This window comes from Puma concolor, chromosome B1, assembly GCF_028749965.1.
Source record: "Puma concolor isolate L17-30 chromosome B1, mPumCon1.1.hap2, whole genome shotgun sequence".
Classification (NCBI taxonomy): Eukaryota; Metazoa; Chordata; class Mammalia; order Carnivora; family Felidae; genus Puma; species Puma concolor.
Genome location: NC_141670.1, coordinates 135,161,044 through 135,184,496, shown reverse-complemented (window position 1 = coordinate 135,184,496; position 23,453 = coordinate 135,161,044). Strand labels below are relative to the sequence as shown.

General features: G+C 43.4%; 1 protein-coding gene across 5 annotated transcripts in view; it reads left to right on the top strand.

The window, feature by feature from the left end:
- AFF1 (ALF transcription elongation factor 1) overlaps window positions 1–23,453 on the top strand; it is a 221,290-nt gene that overhangs the window by 178,650 nt on the left and 19,187 nt on the right. For all 5 annotated transcript variants that reach the window (XR_015250360.1, XR_015250361.1, XM_086704632.1 and 2 more), the window contains 9 exons: window positions 2,996–3,958; window positions 13,534–13,637; window positions 14,625–14,868; window positions 15,533–15,624; window positions 15,810–15,870; window positions 19,138–19,274; window positions 19,860–19,928; window positions 20,376–20,513; window positions 22,376–22,581. Coding sequence is in view for 3 of the 5 variants with exons in the window: in XM_086704632.1 (XP_086560758.1) it covers window positions 2,996–3,958; window positions 13,534–13,637; window positions 14,625–14,868; window positions 15,533–15,624; window positions 15,810–15,870; window positions 19,138–19,274; window positions 19,860–19,928; window positions 20,376–20,513; window positions 22,376–22,581 (2,014 nt within the window). In the remaining 2 variants the exon portion in view is untranslated. The remainder of the gene's footprint in view (window positions 1–2,995; window positions 3,959–13,533; window positions 13,638–14,624; window positions 14,869–15,532; window positions 15,625–15,809; window positions 15,871–19,137; window positions 19,275–19,859; window positions 19,929–20,375; window positions 20,514–22,375; window positions 22,582–23,453) is intronic.

Sequence of the window (23,453 nt, the reverse complement as noted above, 5' to 3'; positions counted from 1 at the left end):
AGCTCTCCATCAACCGTGGGAGGTTGGGAGCTGTCTTTTTACCAGTTAAAAGGTAGCAACACCAAGATTTAGGCCCATGGCCATGTGACTCCAGAGCATTTTTTGCTACTACACCACGCCTCTCTCTCATAGTCCTCTCCTTTCCCTCTTTTCCTTACATTTTGAGACTCATAACGACATTTTTACGAAGAAAAAAAAAAGACATATTTGTGCATAGCTCAAAACTTTTTATTCAGAACCACAATTTATCCTAAAATGCATGAACTTCCACCAATTTGAGGAGTTAGGAGATGTAAAGGGACGTATTGTCAAACATTTCTTAAAACTTACTGAGGAGCGCTTGGGTGGCTCAGTGGGTTAAACATCCGACTTTGGCTCAGGTCATGATCTCGCAGTTGGTGGGTTCGAGCTCTGCCCTGACAGAGCGGGATTCTCTCTCTGCCCCTTCCCCCACTCGTGCATGCTCTCCCTTTCAAAATAAATTAAAAAAAAAAAAAAAAAAAAAAAAAAACCCTAGTGAAAATCCGGTATTTTTTTTCACACCCAGTGTGCAGTGTTGGGGTTGCACCAGCACTGGACTGGGAGACTGGTGGCGGGGCATGAGGAAAGGCAGGGGAAGAAAGGAAAGTCCAAACCTTGATCCTGTCCAGCGTTTAAAATTCATCTTAAAATCTATTTCATTCAATCCCTTAATGTAAAAGTTTTCCTTATCCCAACACCCAAATAATATCTGATCTTAAAATAATTCTATCCATTTTACATCTTTATGGCAGGTCTGTAGAAGGGATTGTCCATACCTTTTCTCCTTGTCTGGGCACATAAATTCAAATTTACCCTGCAATTGGGCCATATGCCTTCCTTCTGGACAATTTTAGGACCATAGTTGAAGAAAATGTGTTTTATTTCTGTAACCAGGACATTCCTTTAGTAGGACATTCCTACTAAATGTATCTTATACTGCCCTGTTTTGGGGTGGGGGGAGAACAGATGTTATTTATACCAGGAATGACTTTCCTTTTTGGTTCACGAATAAATACTCTTCTATAGAGCATGTCAGTGATGTCGGTGGGGCTGTAAACTTAGCCTTGGTGAGAGATCTATACCTCTCCCAAGAAAGGATTTGAAAGTTTTGGTTCCTAAGGTGATTGGCAAGTGATATATCTTAATGCCTTGTTCCTGGTTAGCACCCAGATTACCACACCCTCAAGCCTTTGCAGGAAGTCATATTTGACAAGTAGGTATTGGGTGCTAATCTTTTCTCCACTATTAACAATCATCCTGTCTTGTTAGGATATGGAATACGGTTTTAGATTTCCTGTGGCAAAATAAATGCCTGGCACACTAGAGTAGTTTCCTTCTTCCTTCCCTTCTGCTCTGAAATTCAAATGAGAGCCTGGGTGTAGAGTTGATATTGAAGGAGATATATTAAGCAGCAATGAAGGGTAAGCAGAAAAAAACAGTTCTGCAGCCCTCCTTCTGGCTGAACTATGGTCCTACCTGGTTCCTTACAGTTCCTCTTCTGTTTTCATCACACCAAGCCCAAACTACTTCCCTGATCATTTTATTACCTAACTTTTTTTCTGGTCAAAAATCCTTTACATTATATCCACGTCTTGACGTATCAATTTGTAGTGTTTTTATAGAGTTGAATTATTTGGGACATTCCACTTCAGAAAGTTGTTAGCAGTCTTTCCTGTAAAATATCATCCACCTACTGGAGTGATCTGCTTATCCCTAATCTCTAACCAGTTAAATCCTATGTGGAATATCTTTCAGTTAACTCTCTGGTACATTGCATATATGGTTTAGTCACTCATACAAACCACAGATCAGAATGGATCTTAAAAAACATGTAGCATGTCGGTGATGTGCTGCCCTTTGAAAAGGCATAATCGTTGCCTACTCTATTAGACACTAATGTTTCCATATGGCGTAAAATGTATAGGTGCTGTAACATGCCTGTAGAAATGCTTTAAGTAAGTATCTCATGTACATCACTGTATTGCAAACATAAGAGTGGAACTTGGAGACAGAAACGTCTTTGGGTCATTCTGTTAATAATCTACTTGGAGAGACGTGTTAGGATGCATCAATAGCCAGTGAGCAACAAAGATTTGAAAAACAGTTAAGATACCAGGAGAAGCCAGGAACTTCTGTTTGTTTGTCCTATCAGATGTACATATAATCAGTGTCATCTCACTGCTCTTAATTGTGTGTTCTGGAGCCACCCTGTGTTTCTTAGAAAAATAGATGCTATTTCAGATAAGATTGCCTGTAACAAGAGACGTAATGTTTGAGTTTTAAAGACTTCAAGTGGGACTAAATTCAAGTGGTTAATGCACCTTCACTTGATTCTTTTACCCAAGCGAGGTGTAAAATTTGAAAATCAAGCCGTATTCCACGACATACTGCAAACCTTGTCATGTATAAATGTTTAATGTTTTTAAGTAAAGAAATGAAATCAAGTCTTGCGGAAAGTGCTTTTCAGTTGAAAAGTATGTCAAAAAAAAAAAAAGGATAAAGCCTATAGGTAATCACTAAGATTATTAGTTTACTCATTAGCCTTCTGAAAATCCTTGATAAAAGGATTCTGTTTATTCTTCATTTTTCCCTTTATTTTCTGATAGGATAGTTTAGGAGCCAAAATGTGTCATTTCTGTCTAAATTATACTGGAATTACTATTAGAACAAAATACTTGCTACAAAGATTTCTCCCCAGTTGTCAGTGGTCTACATCGGTCAATATCTCATGGTCTGTTATTAGTCGATATCTGCTACGGCAAAATTCCTGTAGCACAAAAAGATGGGAAGATTGTTTTAAGAGTTAATTATTAAGAGGCTCTGACCTGTATCTAGAGGGGATAAAAAGGACTCGAATTCTTAGGTTTGGAATGATTACGTCTCCCTGGGAGAGTCCTATACAATTGGGTGACTAGCACAGAAGAGTTTATCATCCTTGGTTAGCTCACATTCTTCTCTACTCCTTGGTTTTTAGCCCGAGCCTCCTACAACAAACAAATGGCAGCTGGACAACTGGCTGACCAAAGTGAGCCAGCCAGTAGCAGCGCCGGACGCCCTGGGGAGCGCGGAGCCTCCGCCTCGGCACCCAGAGAGTAAGGGCAAGGGCGGGGGCGACGGCGGTGGTGGTGCCGCCAGCCACGAGCGCTCGGAATCCAAAGATCCTGCCCTCAAGAGCTCCGGCAAGGGCCCTCGGGGCCCCTCGGAAGGCCTGCACGCCGGCAAGAGGAGCTGTCAGAAGTCCCCCGCCCAACAGGAGGCTCCCCAGAGGCAGACCGTCGGAAACAAACAGCCCAAAAAGCCCGTCAAGGCCCCTGCGCAGGCAGACTCGCGGGCCAGCCTGCAGGTGGAAAGTGAGCCGGGACCCCCTCCCTACGGCTCCAAAGACCAGCCTTCCAAAGACAAGCCCAAGGTGAAGACGAAAGGGAGGCCCCGCGCAGGAGACGGCCGAGAGCCCAAGCCCGTGGCGCCCGGCCCCAGCCCCAGCCCCAGCCCCAGTGAGAGGAAGAAGCACAGGAGTGGGCCGCTGGCCCCCTCGAAGGCGCTCTCGGGCCCGGAGCCCACGAAGGACAATGTGGGGGCCAGGAGCCCCGAGCACTTTGCCCTGGTCCCCTTGACCCAGAGCCAGGGCCCGCCCCAGGGCGGCGGTGGAAGGACTAGCGGCTGCCGGCGTGCCGTGGTTGTCCAGGAAGACCGCCGGAAGGACAGACTCCCGGGGCCCACGAGAGACCCCAAGCTGCTCTCCCCGCTCAGGGACACCGCTCCCCCGCCGATCTTGATGGTGAAGATAACCCTCGACCTTCTTTCTCGGATACCCCAGCTTCCTGGGAAGGGGGGCCGCCAGAAGAGACCGGAGGACAAGCAGCCCGCCACAGGGAAGAAGCCTGATCCCGAGAAGAGAGGCGCAGACAGTTCAAGCAAGTTGGCCAAAAAGAGAAAGGTGAGTGTAGGTGTCTGGCCTCCCCCAGCCGTGTGGATTGTACCTCCTGTTGGCTTGGGGCTGGCTCTGACCCCTGAGTTGTCCTAGAAGAGACAGGGAACCTTTGCCTTGATCTGATGTAGCCTTTGCTCCGACACCAGAATTACCCTCTCCCTGAGGATCTGCATGCTTCCCCCTCTGCCAGCGGGCATTACCAGATGCCAGGTCCCTTCAACAGTCTGAAAAGGGGAGGCAGTCCTCCTAAAGGATGTCTTGTTTTAGGATAATGTAGCATTTTGGGGGTACACTTTTATTTTTTCCGATAACATTGGTATTTACCACCTGGCCCATGATTAGGTTTTGTCCTAGAAATTAAAATCTTAATGTACTGAAATGTTAATTAGTATTCTGAATTACTGAAAGAACTGCTATACTCTAAATTTTACTCCCGTAATATGATTCTTTTTAACACCACCAATATTACATCTATATTTTAACTCACGGCTGCCTAACACTTCATTAATTTGAAACTACCAGATTTAGAATTTGTGACCTCTATTAAAGACTTTTATTAATAAGCAGAACATTATAAAAAAAAAGGTTATAGAGCTATTAAACACATGGTTGGGATATCTTGTTGAGTAATACAGGCTGGTAATGGTATGTTGTGAGGTATTAAAAATCTGTCATTTCATTTATCATAATTTTTGGAAACTTCACTTTAAGGAATAAACACAGTGAAGAAGGTTAAAAAAAAATCTCACATTACTTAAGACCCTGAGTTAACTTGGACATACTATTCATTTGGACAATCTCCTTCCTTCCTGTATTCTGAATCACTGAGCTCCTGATACTCTTCATGGTGAAAGATAAGCAGGTTTTTTCCCCAGTGGCATTCCAGCCTAATCTGTCCCAAGATTCAGAACGAAAGGCACAAGAAGGGCCAGCTCTTTCCTGCTGACAAGGGATAAAAGTTTTAACACTCTCACAAGTCCACCAAAACCTTCTTACTCAGTTGTGGAAATTGAGCTAAGAATAACAAAGGACAAAAAGATCATGAAGCCTGCTGTCCTGTCTGTGATTCGACCAGTTACTCCACTAGGTTAAAAATAGAACATGACTTTATCAAATAGCGAAGGGTGACTGTTTTCTCCAGAAGCTTGTTGAATGAGACCTGAGGGTGTGCATTACCACCATAACCGCAGCCGGCAAGTCAAGCGGGGTGGGATCCAGTGCCGATTGGTGGTGCTGTTTCAGCTAGAAGGGGGCATGTCCCAGGTCAGAGAACCCTTAAAATGGTATGTGTATGTGTTGAAGGTGTAAAACTTCACGGATAAAATTGTGATGGTTCTGGGTAGGAAAAAGGTGCCTGCATTTCATACCCACGAGAAAGGTTCAGAAATATACTCCTTCACCTCCCCTTCCTCCTGGGAAATCTTTTAATCACTTAACCTCCAGCCACCATGATCTTGTCTAGTCTCCAGTGACCCTTCTGCAGTAGCTGGAGTGGGGAGAAATACTGGCTTCTAAAATACTTACTAACCCAGTGTGGATGTTAGAAATGGAGGCTCCCCTGGACAGTTCTTAGCCCCGTCCATACCCCAGCACAAAACTAGAAGCATCGCTTGCAGCTCCATAAAGGGAAACTCAGCACTCCCTGTTGAGGATATGAGCTGTGCACTCTAAAAGCCATTCCCAGCCCTTGGCCTTGCTCCACCAGGGCAGCTAATTGATCTCTTTGTTTAGAGGATGGAGAAATAATGACCCCCCTCCCCCCCCATCTTAGATGCATGCTTTCTTGGGTGTTCGGCAGGCGGCAGAGAGAACTGCCCCTGGGAACAGTTTGCCTCTCTGCTGTGGAACTGATTGGATCAGGGTCTGAACCAATGTGATGGTCACCAGGGTGCCTTTAATGCTGATGGCAAGGTTTGTGTCCCTCTCCCTTCCTCCCTCCATTGGTGTTTCCTAAATCCTAATGTCTAGTGGAGCTGGGGACCACTGGAGCAGAGCCATACCACAGGGCCAAGATTGTACAAAGCTAGTTCTTTGGATTGAGAAGTACCTCCCGTGTGCCACTTTTCAACATCATGGATCTAGGCAGTGAGGAATTCCTTGCCTAACGGATGTCACTAGTTAGAAGCTTTCAGATGAATAAACTTAAAAATAATTCAGCAGTATACTTATTTCATGATCAGAGAATCATGATCCTTTGTTTTTATACCTGTTGTGTTCCAGGTAGTATGAATATTGGTCATAGGAACCTGAGATCCTTCCCTTTGCAGGCGGGCTTCCCCCTTTCCTGTTGAGACCCCATTGACTCCCTTTGTTCAGGGCAGCGTGACTGTGGCCTTTCCCATAGTGTAGCTGCTCCTCCAGCATGTGGGGTTGGACCCCAAGGCAGGCAGGACTGTTCTCATTTTAAGACTGAGCGCTTTTCCACAAATTTGGATGGTGAAAATTTGTTCATTGCCTTCATTTTAAGTGGGAGCACTAGAAAAAGCTGTCTGCGGAAGTAATGAGAGCAGTTTGAAGAATGTACCTTATCCTTCACATTAGTGAAGTTTAGCTTTTCTTTTGTATTTTCTTTTCTTTTTTTTAGGTAGGCTCCATGTCCAACATGGGGCTTGAATTCATGACCCTGAGATTGAGTCACATGCCCGACTGGACTGAGCCAGCGAGGTGCCCCTGAAATTTAGTTTTTCATTTTAAATTCAGTGTGTTCCTTTCCTGATGCAAAATTTAGCAACTATTTTCAGAGTGTTAATGGATCCTTAAAGCCACTGTAGGCTTAAAATTGTGACAAGATAATCCTAAAGACTTACAGTGGATGACAGTAGCTGTGATGAAGCTGTCAGATATGGCACCTGAAAGAGTGGGCAAGGAGCAGTTTGTGAGGAGAAGTGGAGAAAATTAGGGGAAACACGCATGACTTGACCGAGTGCTCCTTACATAAACTACAGAATTTCATCAACTTGATTACAGTTTAGGATTTAGGGGGCGCGCCTGGGTGGCTCAGTCGGTTGAGCATCCGACTTCAGCTCGGGTCATCATCTCCCAGTTCATAGTTCGAGCCCTGCATCAGGCTCTGTGCTGTCAACGCAGGGCCTGCTTTGGATCCTCTGTCCCCCTCTCTGTGCTCCTGCCCTGCTCACGCTCTCTCTCAAAAATAAATAAAACATTAAAAACAAAAAGAACTAGAATTTAAAACACAACTTATGTTTTCATTTATATAATTTGTAAACCAAGCTTATGTTGCTCAGACTTGGAAGAAAAATGAAAGTCAAGAAGCACAATATAAGAAATACAACCAGTCTAGTGCAATTGAGAGCATTTAACAACATACTTAACACGCACAAAGCTCCATGCGTGAGTTAAGTTTTATTCTAGGCACTTTTGTTGACAATATCTCATTTAATTTCAGTCATTGTATAGATCATCTTTCAAATGAAATGCCAGCAGGTCCTAACCATGGTGTAGACATATGTCTGAACAAGGAGGTATATTCATTCAAGCCTGTCTTTTCCTTTCTCTTAATAGCTGCTTTACGGACCAAGAAGCTTTGGCATTTCGTGAAATACAATTTCAGAGCTATCATTTATGTCAGTTTTGGAGAATGGGTAAAGGAAGTTAGGGGATGTAGTGCATTTTTATTGCTTGAGGATGGTTGGTTCAGTCCCTTCGTTCTCTCCAAGATCTGTCTTTCCTTAAACTACCTATTGAGATCAACATTCCCAGTTACTCTTCTTCAACATCAAGGGTTTGAAAAGTCATCCCTATAAAGAAACTAGAAGTTTCCTCAAGTCACTGCTATCTAATTACTTCATGCCTTGTTAGTTACTCTGCATCATGACCATGTGAGTGTGGTGTGAAGACTGTCTTAAACCATTCTTAATGCCTGTGTATTTCCTCACCAAAAAGAAGGGCCAAAGGTGGGCTAATTTTCCTTGTCTGTCGTACTTATCCCAGTGAATGTAAGCTGTCTTCTCCGTAAGTCCCTGCCCTCGTTCTCGGTACTGATTGGACCACTGTGTCGTCGTCTTAGTGAACTTTGTGCAAAGGCACATCCCAGAAAGTCCCTGAATTGCCCAGAAGATTCTCCACTCTTCCCACCCCCAGGTGCTTGCGAAGCTCCTTTGCTTTCCTGAGGGAGAGGACAGTCTGGTAGTTTGAGTGCTGAGACACTTTGGGTTCCTTGTTCAGCTGCCCCCTTTTCTAGATGAGATCCAGGACGGCTCTAACATCGCTTGGCTGCTTAGCAACCAGTGGGTCTGGAGCTCACATGTGCTGACCCCTTCCAGTCCAGCAATGCTCTTATCTTTCACACCTGATGGGGGTTTCTTTTTGTACACAGGTGTCTGGTGGGGGGATTACTGGAGAGAGGCACAAGGTTACAGCTCAAGGGCAGTGTATGGACACTGACAGAGTGTCATCCCTGGCCCAGTCCCTGCATTGTCCCTGCTCCTGCCACTCCAGTGTTCCCCCCACACCCTTCTACATCAGTTTCCCTTTCAGATGCCCCTCATCTTTCCCTGCCATAGCAAAGCTTGTGGTAGACCATCTTTCTACCTGTTAGAAACTTTATGGCCTAAAGCTGTCTTCATGTTCCTTCTGCCACCTTTGGGTACATAGATGGTGAGCCAGATGCTGGGGTGGGCATGAGGCTGCCCTGGGGGTGTTCTTTTTCAGGAACCAGCTTGGCCCAGCACAGTCCCCATCTCTTCCTTGTATGGTCTTCATGCTTGCCCTTCCACTGGACTCTGTAGGTGGAGCGCCATTTGGCAGATAATCCTTGGCCGCCTGACCCACCGGGTTAAGAAAAGCAAACAAGTCAGTTAGGAACCAGTCATCAGCCAGCAGCCTCCTTTTGTTGTAGATAGAGGCCCTGTTTGAGATGCTTATCCTTCTAGAAAAAGAGAACTTCTGAAGCCCAGACCTTAGACAAGGGTTCCTTGTAAGGGGGGGTGATCTGTGAATAGGCCAAAGGGCAAAGGAGACGTCTTTTTCCTCTTGAAGACAGAGTGCATTGCTCTTGTCTCATTTTCTTTTTCTTTTTCTTTTTTTTTTTCCTTTTCTCTCTCTTTTTTTTTTTTACATTTATTTATTTTTGAGAAACAGAGTGAGACAAAGCGTGAGTGGGGGAGGGGCAGAGAGAGGAGACACAGAATCCGAAGCAGGCTCTAGGCTCTGAGCAAGCAGTCAGCACAGAGCCTATTGTGGGGCTCGAACCCACGAACCGTGAGATCATGACCTGAACTGAAGTCGATGCTCAACCAGCTGAGCCACCCAGGTGCCCCTTGTCTCATTTTCAAATGGCTTCGTGTCCCAGGAAAATCTTAAGAACTCCTTGCCTCCTTTTCAGTCTTGGAATTCAAGTGTGCATTTCCTGCCGCTCTGTATTGCTTGGCTCCCTGTTTAATGGCCCTTTCCTAAATCCACCCCCTGAGACTTGTCTTGCAGTCCTGTTTCCAGGGGCTTCAGCTGTGCCGTCAGCTGCTAAACTTGCTTTCTGTGCCACCGGACAAATACTTACTCTGGGGAAGCCTCTGTGACTGTTCCAGACAGAGGATGACAGGGTTCCAAGTGCATAGTGTACAGAAATACTAACCTCAAGCCCACAGGCTTGAACTCAGGCGAGGAAAATCACCAGAAGGGGAATGTTGCTTTATTTGATTTAATGGCTTACTTTCTACCAGCTTAAAGAATATTATCAGCTTGTAAGTTCTACACATCAATATAATCAGTATATTATTCCAGTAAGTGCCAACACAGTTGTTAAATGCTTGTGTCGAAGTTATTGTGTGGTAACTTCTTGGGGTTTTTTGGCTGTTCTCTTGAGTCGCTGATTGGCGCAAGCCAGGGTTATGTCCGGTCTGTGAGGATTGACTCATTACGAATCTTATTTTCATGTGTGGTGTATAAGGTCTGCCACTTTGGTTTTATAGTCCTAAGCAGCATGAAGATCTATAAACAAAAATTAACTCACATTCCACCTCTGGGGTTTGGTGGGTTTTGTTTGTTTGTTTGTTTTGTTTTGTTTTTAAGGAAGTAACCTTGTGGACAGTTTATGCCTAATTTTGCCTTGGGAATTTACCCTAAATGTCATTAATTGCCTGGAAACACCTTCCACTGGAAAAAGTATGTATTACTAACTACTCCACGTGCAAGTTAATAGCTGTATATTTTAGCAAATTCTGTGACTTTCCAAAGCTAAATCTCCCATCTTCTTGCACTGTTTGCTTGCCAACTTTCTAGCCTTTAATCTAAAACTCAGGAGAATTCATTGGGTCCACTGGTGGCAGAGACTCTTGGGCACAAGTAGGTTCATTTGTTTTTTTACTATTTATTTATTTTTGGAAGAGAGCTAAAGCACAAGCAGGGTAGGGGAGAGAGAGAGAGAGAGAGAGAGAGAGAGAGAGAGGGAGAGAGGAGAGAGATTGATTGAGAGGGGGAGAGAGAACCCCAAGCAGGCTCTGCACTGTCAGCACAGAGCCCAGTGCGGGGCTTGAGCTCACAAACTGTGAGATCATGACCTGAGCTGAAATCAAGAGCCGGCCACTTAACTGACTGAGCCACCCCCATGCCCCAGGCATAAGTAGGTTCTTAACTGACAAGGAGGATAGCAGGGTTCTATTTTAACCCAGTCATTCCCAATTTACTCTCTTTTCTCTGCCAACATGGACTATCTCTCAAGTGTTACCATTATGAATTGTTGAATGGGGATCCATGTGCTGGGCAGAATCCCAGGAGGCTTCTCCTGGCATGTGCCAGTGCCTTTCATTTCTTCTGAATTGTGCTCCTGAATTCTGCTGCTGGCCTGTGTTTAATGTCACAGGAGAAACGGCTGTGCCTTTTAGATGTAGCTATTCATTTACATCACGTTATCTCCTTACTAGGTCCCCCGAGATACTTTTTCTCCAGTATTCTCTAATAAATAGTTATATTTTTGAGCAGCTGGTTTGTTTTTTTATCTTATTTAGCCTGTACATTTTATTATTCCTTCTTTGCATTAGCTAATTGGAAGTTCAGAGCCCAGTTTGCAGATTGGTTCTTGAAAACTGTAGCACAGCACTGTCCACTAGAAATACAATGTAAACCACATATGTAATTTAAAATGTTCTAGTAGCCACATTAAAAATATAAAAAGCCTCACCCAGGTGACTCAGTCCTTTGAGTGTCCAACTCTCGATTTTTAGCTCAGGTCATGATCCCAGGGTCATGGGATCAAGCCCCACATCAGGCTCCATGCTGAATATGGAGTGTGCTTAAGGTTCTCTCCATCTCTCTCTCTCTTTCTGCCCCTCTTCCCTGCTCTCTTTCTCTCTAATAAAAAAAATATATATATATATGCACACGCACACACACACACATATATATATACGTACATAATATATGTAGCACCAAAAAAAAAAACCAGTGAAAATAATTAAAAAAAAAAAAAAAAAAAAAAACCTGTATATCTGTTTTTGAGAAAGGTATCACGCAGGGGTAGGGGATCAGAGAGAAAGAGAACCCCACGCAAGCTCCTTGTTTTTAGCACAGGGCCTGACATGGGGCTCAATCTCCCAAACTGTGAGATCAAGACCTGAGCCGAAACCAAGATTCAGATGCTTAACTGACAGAGCCACCCAGGTGCCCCCACAGTGAAAATAATTTAAAAATTTTTATTTAATCCAGTATATCCAAAACATCACTACTTCATTGTTTAGTCAATATAAAAATAATTATATTTCTCATTTTTGCACTGTCTTTGAACTTAATCACTTTGGACTACCCATATCCGGGTTCTTTCTAGATGCTGTCTGGGGGCTGTCCAGAGTGTGCAGGTCCCACAGAATCAGCCTCCAGGAAGGTAAAGGCTTTCCCTTGGATTTAAGTTCTCTTCTATATCCATATTTACCCTTTTTAATAATCTCACTTGTACATACACCAAGAGATTAAAAACCTGTTACCTTTTCTAAGCCCCTTTGGTCAATTTTGGAACAGGAAATAAAACTGTTTTTCCAAAGGAGATAGGAAGGGCTGAATGCATGTACACACTTAGGCACATTTGTTTGCAGAATGTCTGGAGGAGGAGGGGTATGTTTTTCCTCTTTCCCCATCTTTTGAGCAGGGTCAGGCTGTTAGGGTCGGGGCAGAGCTTGAGCCTACACCTCTTAATTTATTCATTTTTCTTGGAGAAATTCAGGGAATGAAGGAGAGACTGTGGTGAAAACCAGGGCCTTCCACAATCAGTTAATATGAAGAATGTTTTTTTCCTTTAAGGCTTTGAGAGAGGATCTTAGGTTTTTTCAGGATTGTCCTAGTTTCACTGGCCGTGTCCCAGATTTCTCTTGGTGAACTGACAGTGGGAGGAGTTTGGTTCTAAATGTGCATCAGAATTAAGAAGGACCTCCCACCTGTCACTTCACTGCTGCTTACCGTTCGGTCATGTGAGTCCAGACCAGTGGGAAGGAAGCCATTGCGAAGTCACTCGGTCTGTGTTAGACTTGCTGTGAACTTGGTCTGCATGTTGACAAATGACAAAGAATTCTTTGCTCTCTTAGCGATTGCATATGTTTATCTTGTACTTTAGTTGGTATAAACGTGTTTTTGCGATTACGTGCGTCTCTGTAGAATTAAATATCTGTTTTGCTCATCACTCTTCTCTCAAATTATACTTATCCTTTAGTTTTTTCAAATTTTTTCAAAAATAAAAACATGTGTCCCCATATCTATGTAGAGAAATATAGGGGCGCTTGGGTGGCTTAGTCGGTTGAGTGTCTGACTTTGGCTCAGGTCATGATCTCACAGTCCGTGAGTTCGAGCCCCGTGTCAGGCTCTGTGCTGACAGCTCAGAGCCTGGAGCCTGCTTCAGATTCTGTGTCTCCCTCTCTCTCTGCCCTGCTCATGCTCTCTGTCTCAAAAATAAATAAAAATATTAAAAAAGAGAAATATAAAAACAGTCTTTAAAAAAAGGGAGGTGTCTGGGTGGCTCAGTCGGTTGAGCATCCGACTTTAGCTCAGGTCATGATCTCATGGTTCGTGAGTTCGAGCCCCTCATTGGGCTCACTGCTGTCAGCGCAGAGCCAGCTTTGGACCCTCTCTCTGCCCCTCCCCTGCTCGCGTGTGCGTTCTCTCTCTCTCTCTCTCAAAAATAAACATTAAAAAATTAAAAGTAATAAGAGAAAAAAATTAATAGGCGTCAAGTGGATGGTTCTTGTGAAAGAAAGGGAGATACCCTCATTCATAAAATCATCTTTTATTGCTGCGAATATGCGTGTTTTATTGATTCTTTTATGTTTAAAAAACTTCAGTAATTTGTTGAAGACCATCACTCTTATCAGCTATTACTTAGACATCCTCCCTTTCCTAGGTGGGAAGAATACTCCTTCCTCAGGCAGAAATCTCAGTACAAACCTCATCAAATCTAGATTGTCTGCTTCCCTCCACACCCCCCCCCCCCCGACACACACATGGTGTAGGTACCTGTAAGTCTGCTGTGTGGTATAGATGTCGCCGAAAGTCTGATTACTGTCATTACTTTGCCGTGTAGTCTTTTCTGTTTTGTCTGCATGACTGTGTTTATAACTGTGTACTTTGTTATGCTGCACTCATAGGGTGACACAGAGAAAGACCATGATAGCAAGAAAGCCAGACTGGAGAAAGAAACCAAGGCACAGCCATCATGTTCATCTTCCCATAAAGATTCTTCTAAAACAAAGTGAGTATAGAGATTAACAACAGCCTTGAAAGGTGATTGAGTCTTCCTGGGTCTTGACTGGGCAAAAACATTTCTCTCTTGCAGTAGGAGTGGATTAACACACACGTCCAGCTCAGATGTGCAGATAGGTTGGTTTGATGTTGCTTTCGTCCATGGAAAAGGACCTTTTAGGAATTAGCAATTCACTGAGCAGCAAACTTGGGTTTATCAAAGGCATTTTAACAATGGAAAATTTCCAGAACTTCTGGAAACAGCTTCTTTCTAAAAGCATTTTAAATAAAAACTAGAAAGATGCTGCTATTACCCTACTCTTCAGAATTGGAAACCAAGGCACAGAGAGAGAAGATGACTTGTCTGTAGTCACAGAATTCTTGAGAGATGGAACCAGCACTTGAACTCTGAGAGCCTGGGTTCAGCACTCTTTCTTGAAGCAATTACTAGGAATGCACATGCCTGCTCACTATGTCTCTTGCTTTGGAGAGAGAGGACCAAAGGGAAGGGGAGTAGTTCCAAGAAGGTATGAATATAGAAAGTAATTGTTATTCACTCTCTGGTTAAGTCAAGAAATCGCTTCCCAACAGGATTTGGCAAAAGAAAGTGCATAGTGTCACTGGCTGGGAGCCAGCAGAGATTTGAGAGGGAGTCAGGGAGGGAGGGTGAAGGTGGCAGCTGGGCTTGCCCACTTGTCAGAGAAAAATACAGGTTGGGGAGTAGCTAATAAGACTAACTGGGTTAGGGGAGGTTAGGATCTCTGGCAGGCTCTGCAAGCTTAGTGACAAATTCCACCACTTAATCCATTGTTCATAGATAGAACTAGATCTTTCAAAGGCACCAAAGTCTCTGTAATTTGGCCTTTCTACAAGAATGGATTTCATGGTCTGATTTCTTAATTTTTGGTGTCAGCAGCCATTTATCTTACAACTAAACAACTAAGTTATGTGGTTTGTGTTCTTCCTTAACTCAATTTTGAGTGATGTTTCTTTCCAGAACACCCAGGCCCTCCTCTGAGCCCTCAAAGAAGGAAATGCTTTCCCCCCAACTTGTGTCCTCCTCGTCCTCGTCCTCATCCTCCCAGAAGCCAGCCAAGCCTGCACAAAAGAGGCCAAAGCGGGAAGCGGACCAGGACCCTCCCCAAAGTGCCAGTAGTAGCAAGGGCAGCCACAAAGACTCCTCTGCTCCGAAGCACAGAAGAGTGGAGGGGAAGGGATCTGGAAGCTGTACAGAGCACAAAGTAAGCAAGGGTTGCTGGGACATAGGGAACGGAGTCCATCGATACATCTTTAAATTCCCAGTAAGAGAAGTTCCCAGTGGTGGTATTGCAGTGAGTTATTTGTGTTTAAAGTTCTTCTTTTTAGAGGGAGAGTAAAAAGATGGTTAATATTCCATGTAAGTTTAGATATCAGTTTATTCATCTTAAAGTGACTCAGAGGTTGAAAAATCAGAATCAGTTTTTGTGTTAATTTTCTCTCAGGTGATTTGCAATAAAAATTGGTTACTCTGGTTAGTTCTCGGTTTGGATGTTTGATGTCAAATACTTTCACTGTTGGTTTTAATGGGACAAAATTAGCCACTTTTCAAATACAAGTTCTTCTCTTCCCACTAACCTGTGTGTGTGTGTGTGTGTGTGTGTGTGTGTGTGTGTATTGACTAAGAGAAAATGTTATGTTTAGCTTTGTTGAATATCTCTTCTGGACATTCTTGTCTTTTTAGTCCTCAATATAATCAGAACCTACAGTGTCAGTCGAATCTAGCCGGGAAAATGCTAAACCAAGCTAAACTGTGCAGTGCTTGATTTCATCTTTTTTGAACTACTATTTTGGTCTAATTTAGAGGGGTGGTACCTTTAGGTCAATGGTTTTAACTGTTGGAGTGTGATCTGTATGATTTTTTTAAAGGGATCTTCTGGAGATACTGCAAATCCTTTTCTAGTGCCTTCTTTGCCAAATGGTAATTCTAAACCAGGGAAGCCTCCAGTGAAGCTTGACAGGTAAGACCCTGGATGCTCACCGCTCCTGCTTTTTTCACTTTCCCTCTGCCCCTTCTCTGCTGACTCCCTCCTCTGCCCTCTGTCTCCTCCCATTGCTTTCTTCCCTCTTAGTCTTAAGTCCTCTTGCCCCCAGTAGTAATTTCTAGGTTCCTGTGACCCACCCCTGATCTTTGCTTCTCTTTCAGACAACAAGCAGATTTTCACATGAAGGAGGCCAAAAAGTTGAAGCAAAGAGCAGAGTTAATGGTCAGTTTGGCTCTTCTTCCCTTTGGTAGAATGTGTTCTGATAAGTTATCTGTAGTTTGCCATCTCATTGAACAGCGGGGGTGGGGTGGGGAGGGTGGGGGCAGGGCGAACATTGGCCACAATGTAAGTGGGATCAACGGGGTCTTAAGGAACAAGGGGTAAGGGATTCTTAGTGAGATTATTTTCTCTGACTCAGTCTGAGCGTGGGCGAATATACAGTGTACCTAGTGACAAGTTTTATATCTAAACGAATGGAAGTTAAATCCACCTGGTAGTGTTTGATTTAATGCATGAGTGCTTCCTTGTGCCACTGAATGAATTCTTTGGATGTGAAAGACAAGTTCTGCTATTGAAAGTCTATGAATTTATGTTCAGCTTGAAACATTTCAAAAGGTGAGATAGTCTGCGTCCAAAATTAAAACCTTTGAGATAGTAACCCGTGGGAATGCAGACCAAAGGCTGTTAGGTAAAATTTTAAGATGAAGGTAATGATTATACTGTTGGTAAATATGCTTTTTAAAAATGAGCTGTCTTGGGGCACCTGGGTGGCTCAGTTGGTTAAGTGTCTGACTTCGGCTCAGGTCATGATCTCATGGTTCATGAGTTCGAGTCCTGCGTCGGGCTCTGTGCTGACAGCTCAGAGCCTGGAGCCTGCTTCAGATTCTGTGTCTCCCTCTCTGTCTGCCCCTGCCCTGCTCATGCTCTGTGTCTTTCTGTCTCGAAATAAAAAAAACATTAAACAAATTAAAAGAAGAGCTCTCTTTACCCAGTGGCTGTTGGGACTTCTGGAAAGTGATGCTTTGTGCATGTGCAATTAAACGTGCTTTTACATTTCTGCTGTAGTATAATTAGATAATGTTTGCCCTTTGTTATGTTGAAACATCTGAGACTCTGGGCCTTTTGTTTAACGTATTCTCCAGACTTAAACCCCTGCCAATACCATATATTGAACCTTGTACCACATGGGAAGAACATGGGTTGCCTCTGTTCTCCCACATACAAACCGACCCACACATTCCAGAGGCCCATGGGGATCGCAGTCGGACCAGGCCATGGTGGCCACTGAGATCCTGGCCTGGTGCTCTTCAACCCCAACCTAGACATCTCTGCTCAGACTGACTGCCTAGGGAGGGCTGGACTGAGACCCTTTTATCAGCCCCGTTCACCAGGGCAGTATGTTTATCAAGTCCTTACTATGCTGGGTGCTGTAAGGGGATCAGAGACAAGCCTCTGTAGACCGATCTCCAAAGCTGCCCTGTCACTAGGATGGCCTGAGTCAGATTAAGATGTCTGACTCTGTACCAAATGACAGTGTTCTTCCAGTCTCTGCCTTCTAGCTCTCCAAAGTTGGTGCCAGAACTGTCAGAACCTTTTGCGTTTTGTAAAAGAGCAAATATTCAGTACTTTGTCAGCCAGTTATCTAAAATTTGTCTTGGCAGTGGATGCTTTCAGCGTCCCTTCATTACTAGATCCCTTCATTATTCAAACAGTAGTACAGGGAACTTTGTTTTTCTTTTGCTTTTTATTTATACAGTTGCACATCTTCTTTCTCCCTACCTAAGCTGTCCTTATATCCCCGGTTGCCCCGGATAGTCCTGATTTATACCTGTTGAATCTCATTTTAATAAATAGCACGTCATTTTGCTGTGAAAATATGCCGGTTTGGACAAAAACCTGAATGACCAGCCTCTTTGTAATTTTTTTTTGTAATATTCTTTTAATGGCACAAGGTCTCAACTAGGTCCATTTTGGATTCCAAGGAGTTAAGCTCACAACTGAATATAGAGGGGTGTATTTTATCTCCACATTGGAGTCACTGTTGAGTAGGGAAGTGTGAATACTGCTGCTGGAACACTGTCTCCAGAGCTCCACAGGCGCCAGCACAGGAATATTTGCGTTAATGGCCTTAGAAAATAGTTACCTCAAAGAGGCATCTTGTTTTGCTATAGTTTCTTTTGTGTATAGGCTAAGGCCAGTATAAATCTTGGAAATTCCGTGAAGGAGTTGGCATTGAATAGATAAATTTCAGGAGTTAAATTCTTACCAATGAAGCAAACCATTAAGCCTCTACTGCTGATTCACTGGAGCTTGCCACTTTGATCTTTATTCTGTCGCTAATTTTCTGAGCCTACCTGCTCTAGAAAAAGTATTTTAGAACCAAGTTATATAAAAAAAAAAAAAAAAAAAAAACTTCTTTAACGTTTATTTACTTTTGAGAGAGAGCACAAGCCGGGGAGGAACAGAGAGAGAGAGACACAGAATGTGAAGCAGGCTCCAGGCTGTCAGCACAGAGCCCGACATGGGCCTCAAACCCATGAACTGTGATATCATGACCTGAGCTAAAGTCAGACACTCAACCGACTGAGCCACACAGGCACCCCAGAACCAAGTTATTTTAAAACTTAGTAGCCCCACACTATCTTTCTTTGCTGATATGTCACCATCTCCTTCCACTCCACTTGCATCTTCGCTGTTATTACTTCTTTTTGAACGTATCAGATCGAAAGCCTTGGCAGCAGCTACAAACTTGGAAATGTCATGTTAATCAGTTGCTCTTATGACATGTGGTGCAGATGCCAAGTGTAGAGAAAAGGCTGTGCTTATCACAGCCTCAGAGGAGCTGGCTGCGCTCCAGTGAGGGGGCATTAAGTGACACAGTATGCCTTCAGGTTTGGGTGACCACCGGTATCTGATTTCATTCATAGATTTCTGCTTGCCCTTTAAGGGACTCTGCAAGTTTATCCCTGCTAGCCTAGGGGATAGCCTTGTGCACTGAACCCTGACTTCCAGAGAAGTTGGGATAATCTGTTTGGCTGTACAATACATAAAACGATTATTGTTAGACATAATATCTAAGATGCTCATAAACCGTAATGTTTTCTACTGCTTATAAGATAAACTTCAACACATAACAAAGATATTTGTGTCTGCATCAGTCTAGATGTGTAGAAAAATCTATTTCCCAAGAAAATTATGTAATGAGTAATTGCACACTAACAGCAAGGGGACTTATTGCCTTGGTTTGAATATGTAGTTTAAGATTTTGAGAGAACAGTCTTAACAACATTATTTTCATCTTCCTACCAAATTTTTGCTAAAAGAAAGTTTTCAGCGGGTCAGAGCCAGCAGGCTTTTTGGTTATCATTTTGAGTTCACCCTTTTCCCTGGCCATAAGTAAACTAAGACAGTTGGAGGGAAATGAAGGTTAAAGAATGTGTTTGAGAAACTAAACAAAGGTCTAACAACGACCATGTTCTCCTCCTGCAGACAGACAAGGTTGGGAAGGCTTTTAAGTACTTGGAGGCCGCCTTGTCCTTTATCGAGTGTGGGATCGCCATGGAGTCGGAGAGCCCGGCGTCCCAGTCGGCTTACTCGGTGTACTCAGAAACCGTAGACCTCATTAAGTAAGTGCCCAGTCATTCTGCCATCTCCCTAAGTACTTCTCTTTCCTCTCCTTTATTGCTTTAATCCATTCGAACTTAGTATGAAGACAACTTAATAAAGGGGAGCCTTAAAAAAGTAACTGATCCAGGACCTCTTCTTGGAGCCCAAACTAAGGGTGTAGCACTTCTAGATGATGCGCTAGAGCAGAGTGACTGAGTCTGGCTCTCTCATTGTGCCAGGTTCACTGTGAAATGCCAGTCCTTTCAGGGAGAGGCTGGTTTTTCCAGTTTGGCTTTCTTATCAGCTCACTGTAAGCTCCCTTCCTTATCATCTGCATTTCGGCAGGGGACTCAGTGAGGACGCAAGTCACAAGTCTACGTGGTTTCCAGCAGGTAGACAGGCCAGGGAAGAGACATGCCCTCGCCTGCTTTTCTGAATGGCTTGAATTACTGCTCTAAAGCCTTGGGGTTTTTTCTGCGTGGTTTTCATGTCGTCACATCTTCAGGAAAATCAGAAAGCTAAGACAGACATAGTAAAATGTCTTTGTGCCTGGGATTTTCTAACTGCTTTTGTTTAACCTGATGTATTTTTATGTTTTCCTATAGATTTATAATGTCATTAAAATCCTTCTCAGATGCCTCAGCTCCACAAGAGAAAATACTTGCTGTTTTATGGTGTGTACTTTTTTTTGTCTAAATAGCATTTGCTTTTGCCTCTTTTGCTGTTACAAAAAAGATTTTAAAATTTGCTTTCTTAACATGGAAATTATAATGAAAGGTGGAACAAAACCAGAAAGTAGTAGGAGGTGTGGTCAAGGGGTTAAACCTAGTGATAGTTACTTTTTATGAAAGGCATCTAGTACCATGTTACCGATGACTCAGTAGATGGTTTGGTCTTGTAACTTCAATTATGTTCTTGTATATTTGTGTTTTTCCACCAATATTTACTTTTGCTGATAGTGTGAATAGTGTAGTAAGATTGTTAAGATACTCTTCCTAGTGTAGAGGAGGAAAACCCAGTGTGTTCTTTAGGCTATAAGAGATTAGATGGCTTTCTGTAGTGGTGATACTCGTGTCTGTAAAGTAGTAATGCTTCACTTAAACTTCTGTGTATGTCCACAGCATGCGTTGCCAATCCATTTTGAACATGGCGATGTTTCGTTGTAAAAAAGATATAGCAATAAAGTATTCTCGTGCTCTTAATGAACACTTCAGCAGTTTTTTCAAAGTTGCCCAGGCACCATCTCCATGCGTTGCAAGGTAATGAAGAGTCTAATTTAAATAATTTTCAAAATTGAGTTATTTCTTTAATTACTTCTTGCTTTTGCAACCATCTGTATGACTTTGGCTTTGCAAAGATTGTGTACATCTGTGTGCTAATCTCCTTAAACTTAAATTATTATATTTCTACCTTTTTAAGGAATAGTTATAAGTCAACGTGTTGGCTTATTGAGTAATATAAAAAGATAATTACAGAGAACATAGGGTCTTTAGATTTGCCTGACAACAAAACAGAGGCAGAGCCAGTCAGAGCCAGTCTTTTCTCCCTCTAGATAGCATGTTGTCTTGGTGTTTCAGTAAACAAGAACAATCCAGAACTGTATGCCCTCCACCTCCTCTAGGATCTATGACAGTGACAGTGATATTAAGAATGAAGAAAGTTCTAACTAAATTCACACACACACACACACACACACACACACCCACACACACCCTACCCCACCTTGTGAACTGAAATTGTTCGTCTGTACCATAATATATTGCAAAGCAATTTTTGTGCAGGTGTTTTTAAAATAAAGATAGAATTTTCTTCCCTGTAGCACTTGCCTAGTATTTTTAAAAATTTGGTCATACTCCTTGAAAAATTCCCAGTTCTGGTAAGTTTTGCTATTTTAAGAGTATCACCTAGAAGGTTGCCCCATTTCCAGCGCACTCAAGAGATTCCCATATGGCCTCTCAAAAAAAAAAGTCCTGATTGAGAAGTGACTTTGTATCTCTGAAAATTTTCATGACCCTCACCCCTGAGATGTCAGACACATTATTTGAGAGAACTTCAGTTTGTCCAGTCACTATATAGCAAGCCACCTCTGTACCAAACCTTGTTGTTAGGTACAGGGAGTATAGCAGTGAACAAAGCAGGCAGGAATCTCTGCCCTCATGGAGATTCCACTCTAATCTTTCAAAATGCACGCTCTCCTGGAGACACTTCGGGTCCCTACAGGCCCCCTGAGGGCAGACATACCCAGTCGTGAGGCTCCTGCCACTGGCCCATCTTCCCATTACTTTTTATGTGTAAGTGTTCTCCTTGTGTTTCGCATTTGATGCACATCAAGGCGCTCATTAACTTGTATGTGCAGGTATGCAGGCAAGATGAGAGCAAAGAGAAGACTGTGACTCCCCTGACGCATAATACTTCTTGCTCAGTCTCCTCAGAGGCTGTCCTATCCTCATCCAGTCATTGGCTCAGCAGATATTTGTCAAGAGCCCACTCTTTGTGCTAAGTGCTAGAAATGCAAAGGTTGATAAGAAATGGTCCCAGCCTTCAAGGAAGGAAAAGGAATAGACAGAAGGGTATAATGGGATGTGATAAATGCAATGGATAAATTGATAGGTAAATGCAAAGAGACGCATTCAGGTGGTGGCCGAAAGGAAGCCATGATGTTTCCCTAGTGTCTAGAAGACTGCCGGGTACAGAGTTTTACTCAGTAAATGGGGAGGATGAAAGAATGAATATATAGAAGGTTAGGACCATCTTCACAGGGAAGCATTGTCTTAGTAGAAGTTGGAATTGAGGGTGGGGAAAAGGAGGGCTTCTGGGCTGAGGGGGTAGACTGTGTAAATGGAGTAGGCATACTCAGAATCCAGATTTGCCTGCCTGATTCTGTGGAGGACACCTTGCCTCTGTCCTGTTAATTTCTCTATTGGGGGGGGGGGGGCGTTTTGTTGTATTTTATGAAATGCCCAAATATTGAAGGTAAAAGGGTGTCTCTGATCTGGTGGGAGCGATTGTCATTTTGGCTAATACACATGGAAACTTTGTAACTAGCACTGTGGTCCCAGAGACAAGAAATCCAAAATCTGTGGGTTTAGATGATTAACCAGTTCTCTTCTTCACCTTTCAGAAGTACAGGCACACCGTCCCCTCTTTCCCCAATGCCTTCTTCTGCCAGCTCCATGGGTTCCCAGTCAAGTGCTGGCAGCGTAGGGAGCAGTGGGATGCCTGTCACCATCCAAAACATGACATCTTCTTATGTCACCATCACTTCCCATGTCCTTGCCGCCTTTGATCTTTGGGAACAGGCTGAGGTCCTTACGAGGAAGAATAAAGGTAAATGGCTCTGCTGGTAATTCCTGGGGCAGGGGGCTTGGGAGGGAAGGATGTTGTTGGTTTGTATTTTATGTGCATTTTATCGAAGAAAAGGAAATGTGTAGGTATTTACTCTTTTCACATTTTGGCCATTCTGCTCCATCACCTAGTCACAGTTCTTTCTTGAGCTCTGGTGGCATGGAGCCAGATTTCTGTGGCTCAATCTTAGCAAAATTAAGTTAGGAATGGTTTCGGCACCTTGCGCCTTCAGGAGTTCTGGCATTGTTATTTCAGCCTGAACTGAAACTCCAGCACAGGGACAAGGCAGGTGAAGAAGGAAAGCTCCTGGCCGTCTCCGGGCACAACAGATGGCGTGGTGTAACCTAAATACGGAGTTGCCTGCTTGTTTTCAGTGTGCGTTGAGAAAAATGGTTAGCGACAGCGGAAGAAATACGGCATAGTGAACATTCTTGAGACTCCTTTGAGAAGACAGCCCCTGGAGATATGCAAGATTTAGGAGACGGTATAGGGTGTGCTGTTAGACGGACCGCTCCGTGGCAGTGCCAGTGACCACTAAGGAGATGCGTATATGTAAATGCCACATTAATGCCATTACATATTTTTTTCCTGGCTGCAGGGAAAGCGGTGGCCAGCTGGCTGTAGCCACTTAATTTTCTCATAGCCTCTTAGAACTTTCTTTCCTAGCAAACAAATGATGCTTTTAACATGTTGGGATTGTTTTGTTTTGTTCTGATTCATGCATCTGCTGATCCAGTAGTGTAAATAGGGTATTCTCCAACACCTGCCACTGTGCCAGGCATTATGGATTCAACTCTAAAACCAACTCAGTTCTTAACCTTTCTGGTCTAGCAGAGGGGTGTGAACTAGCAGGC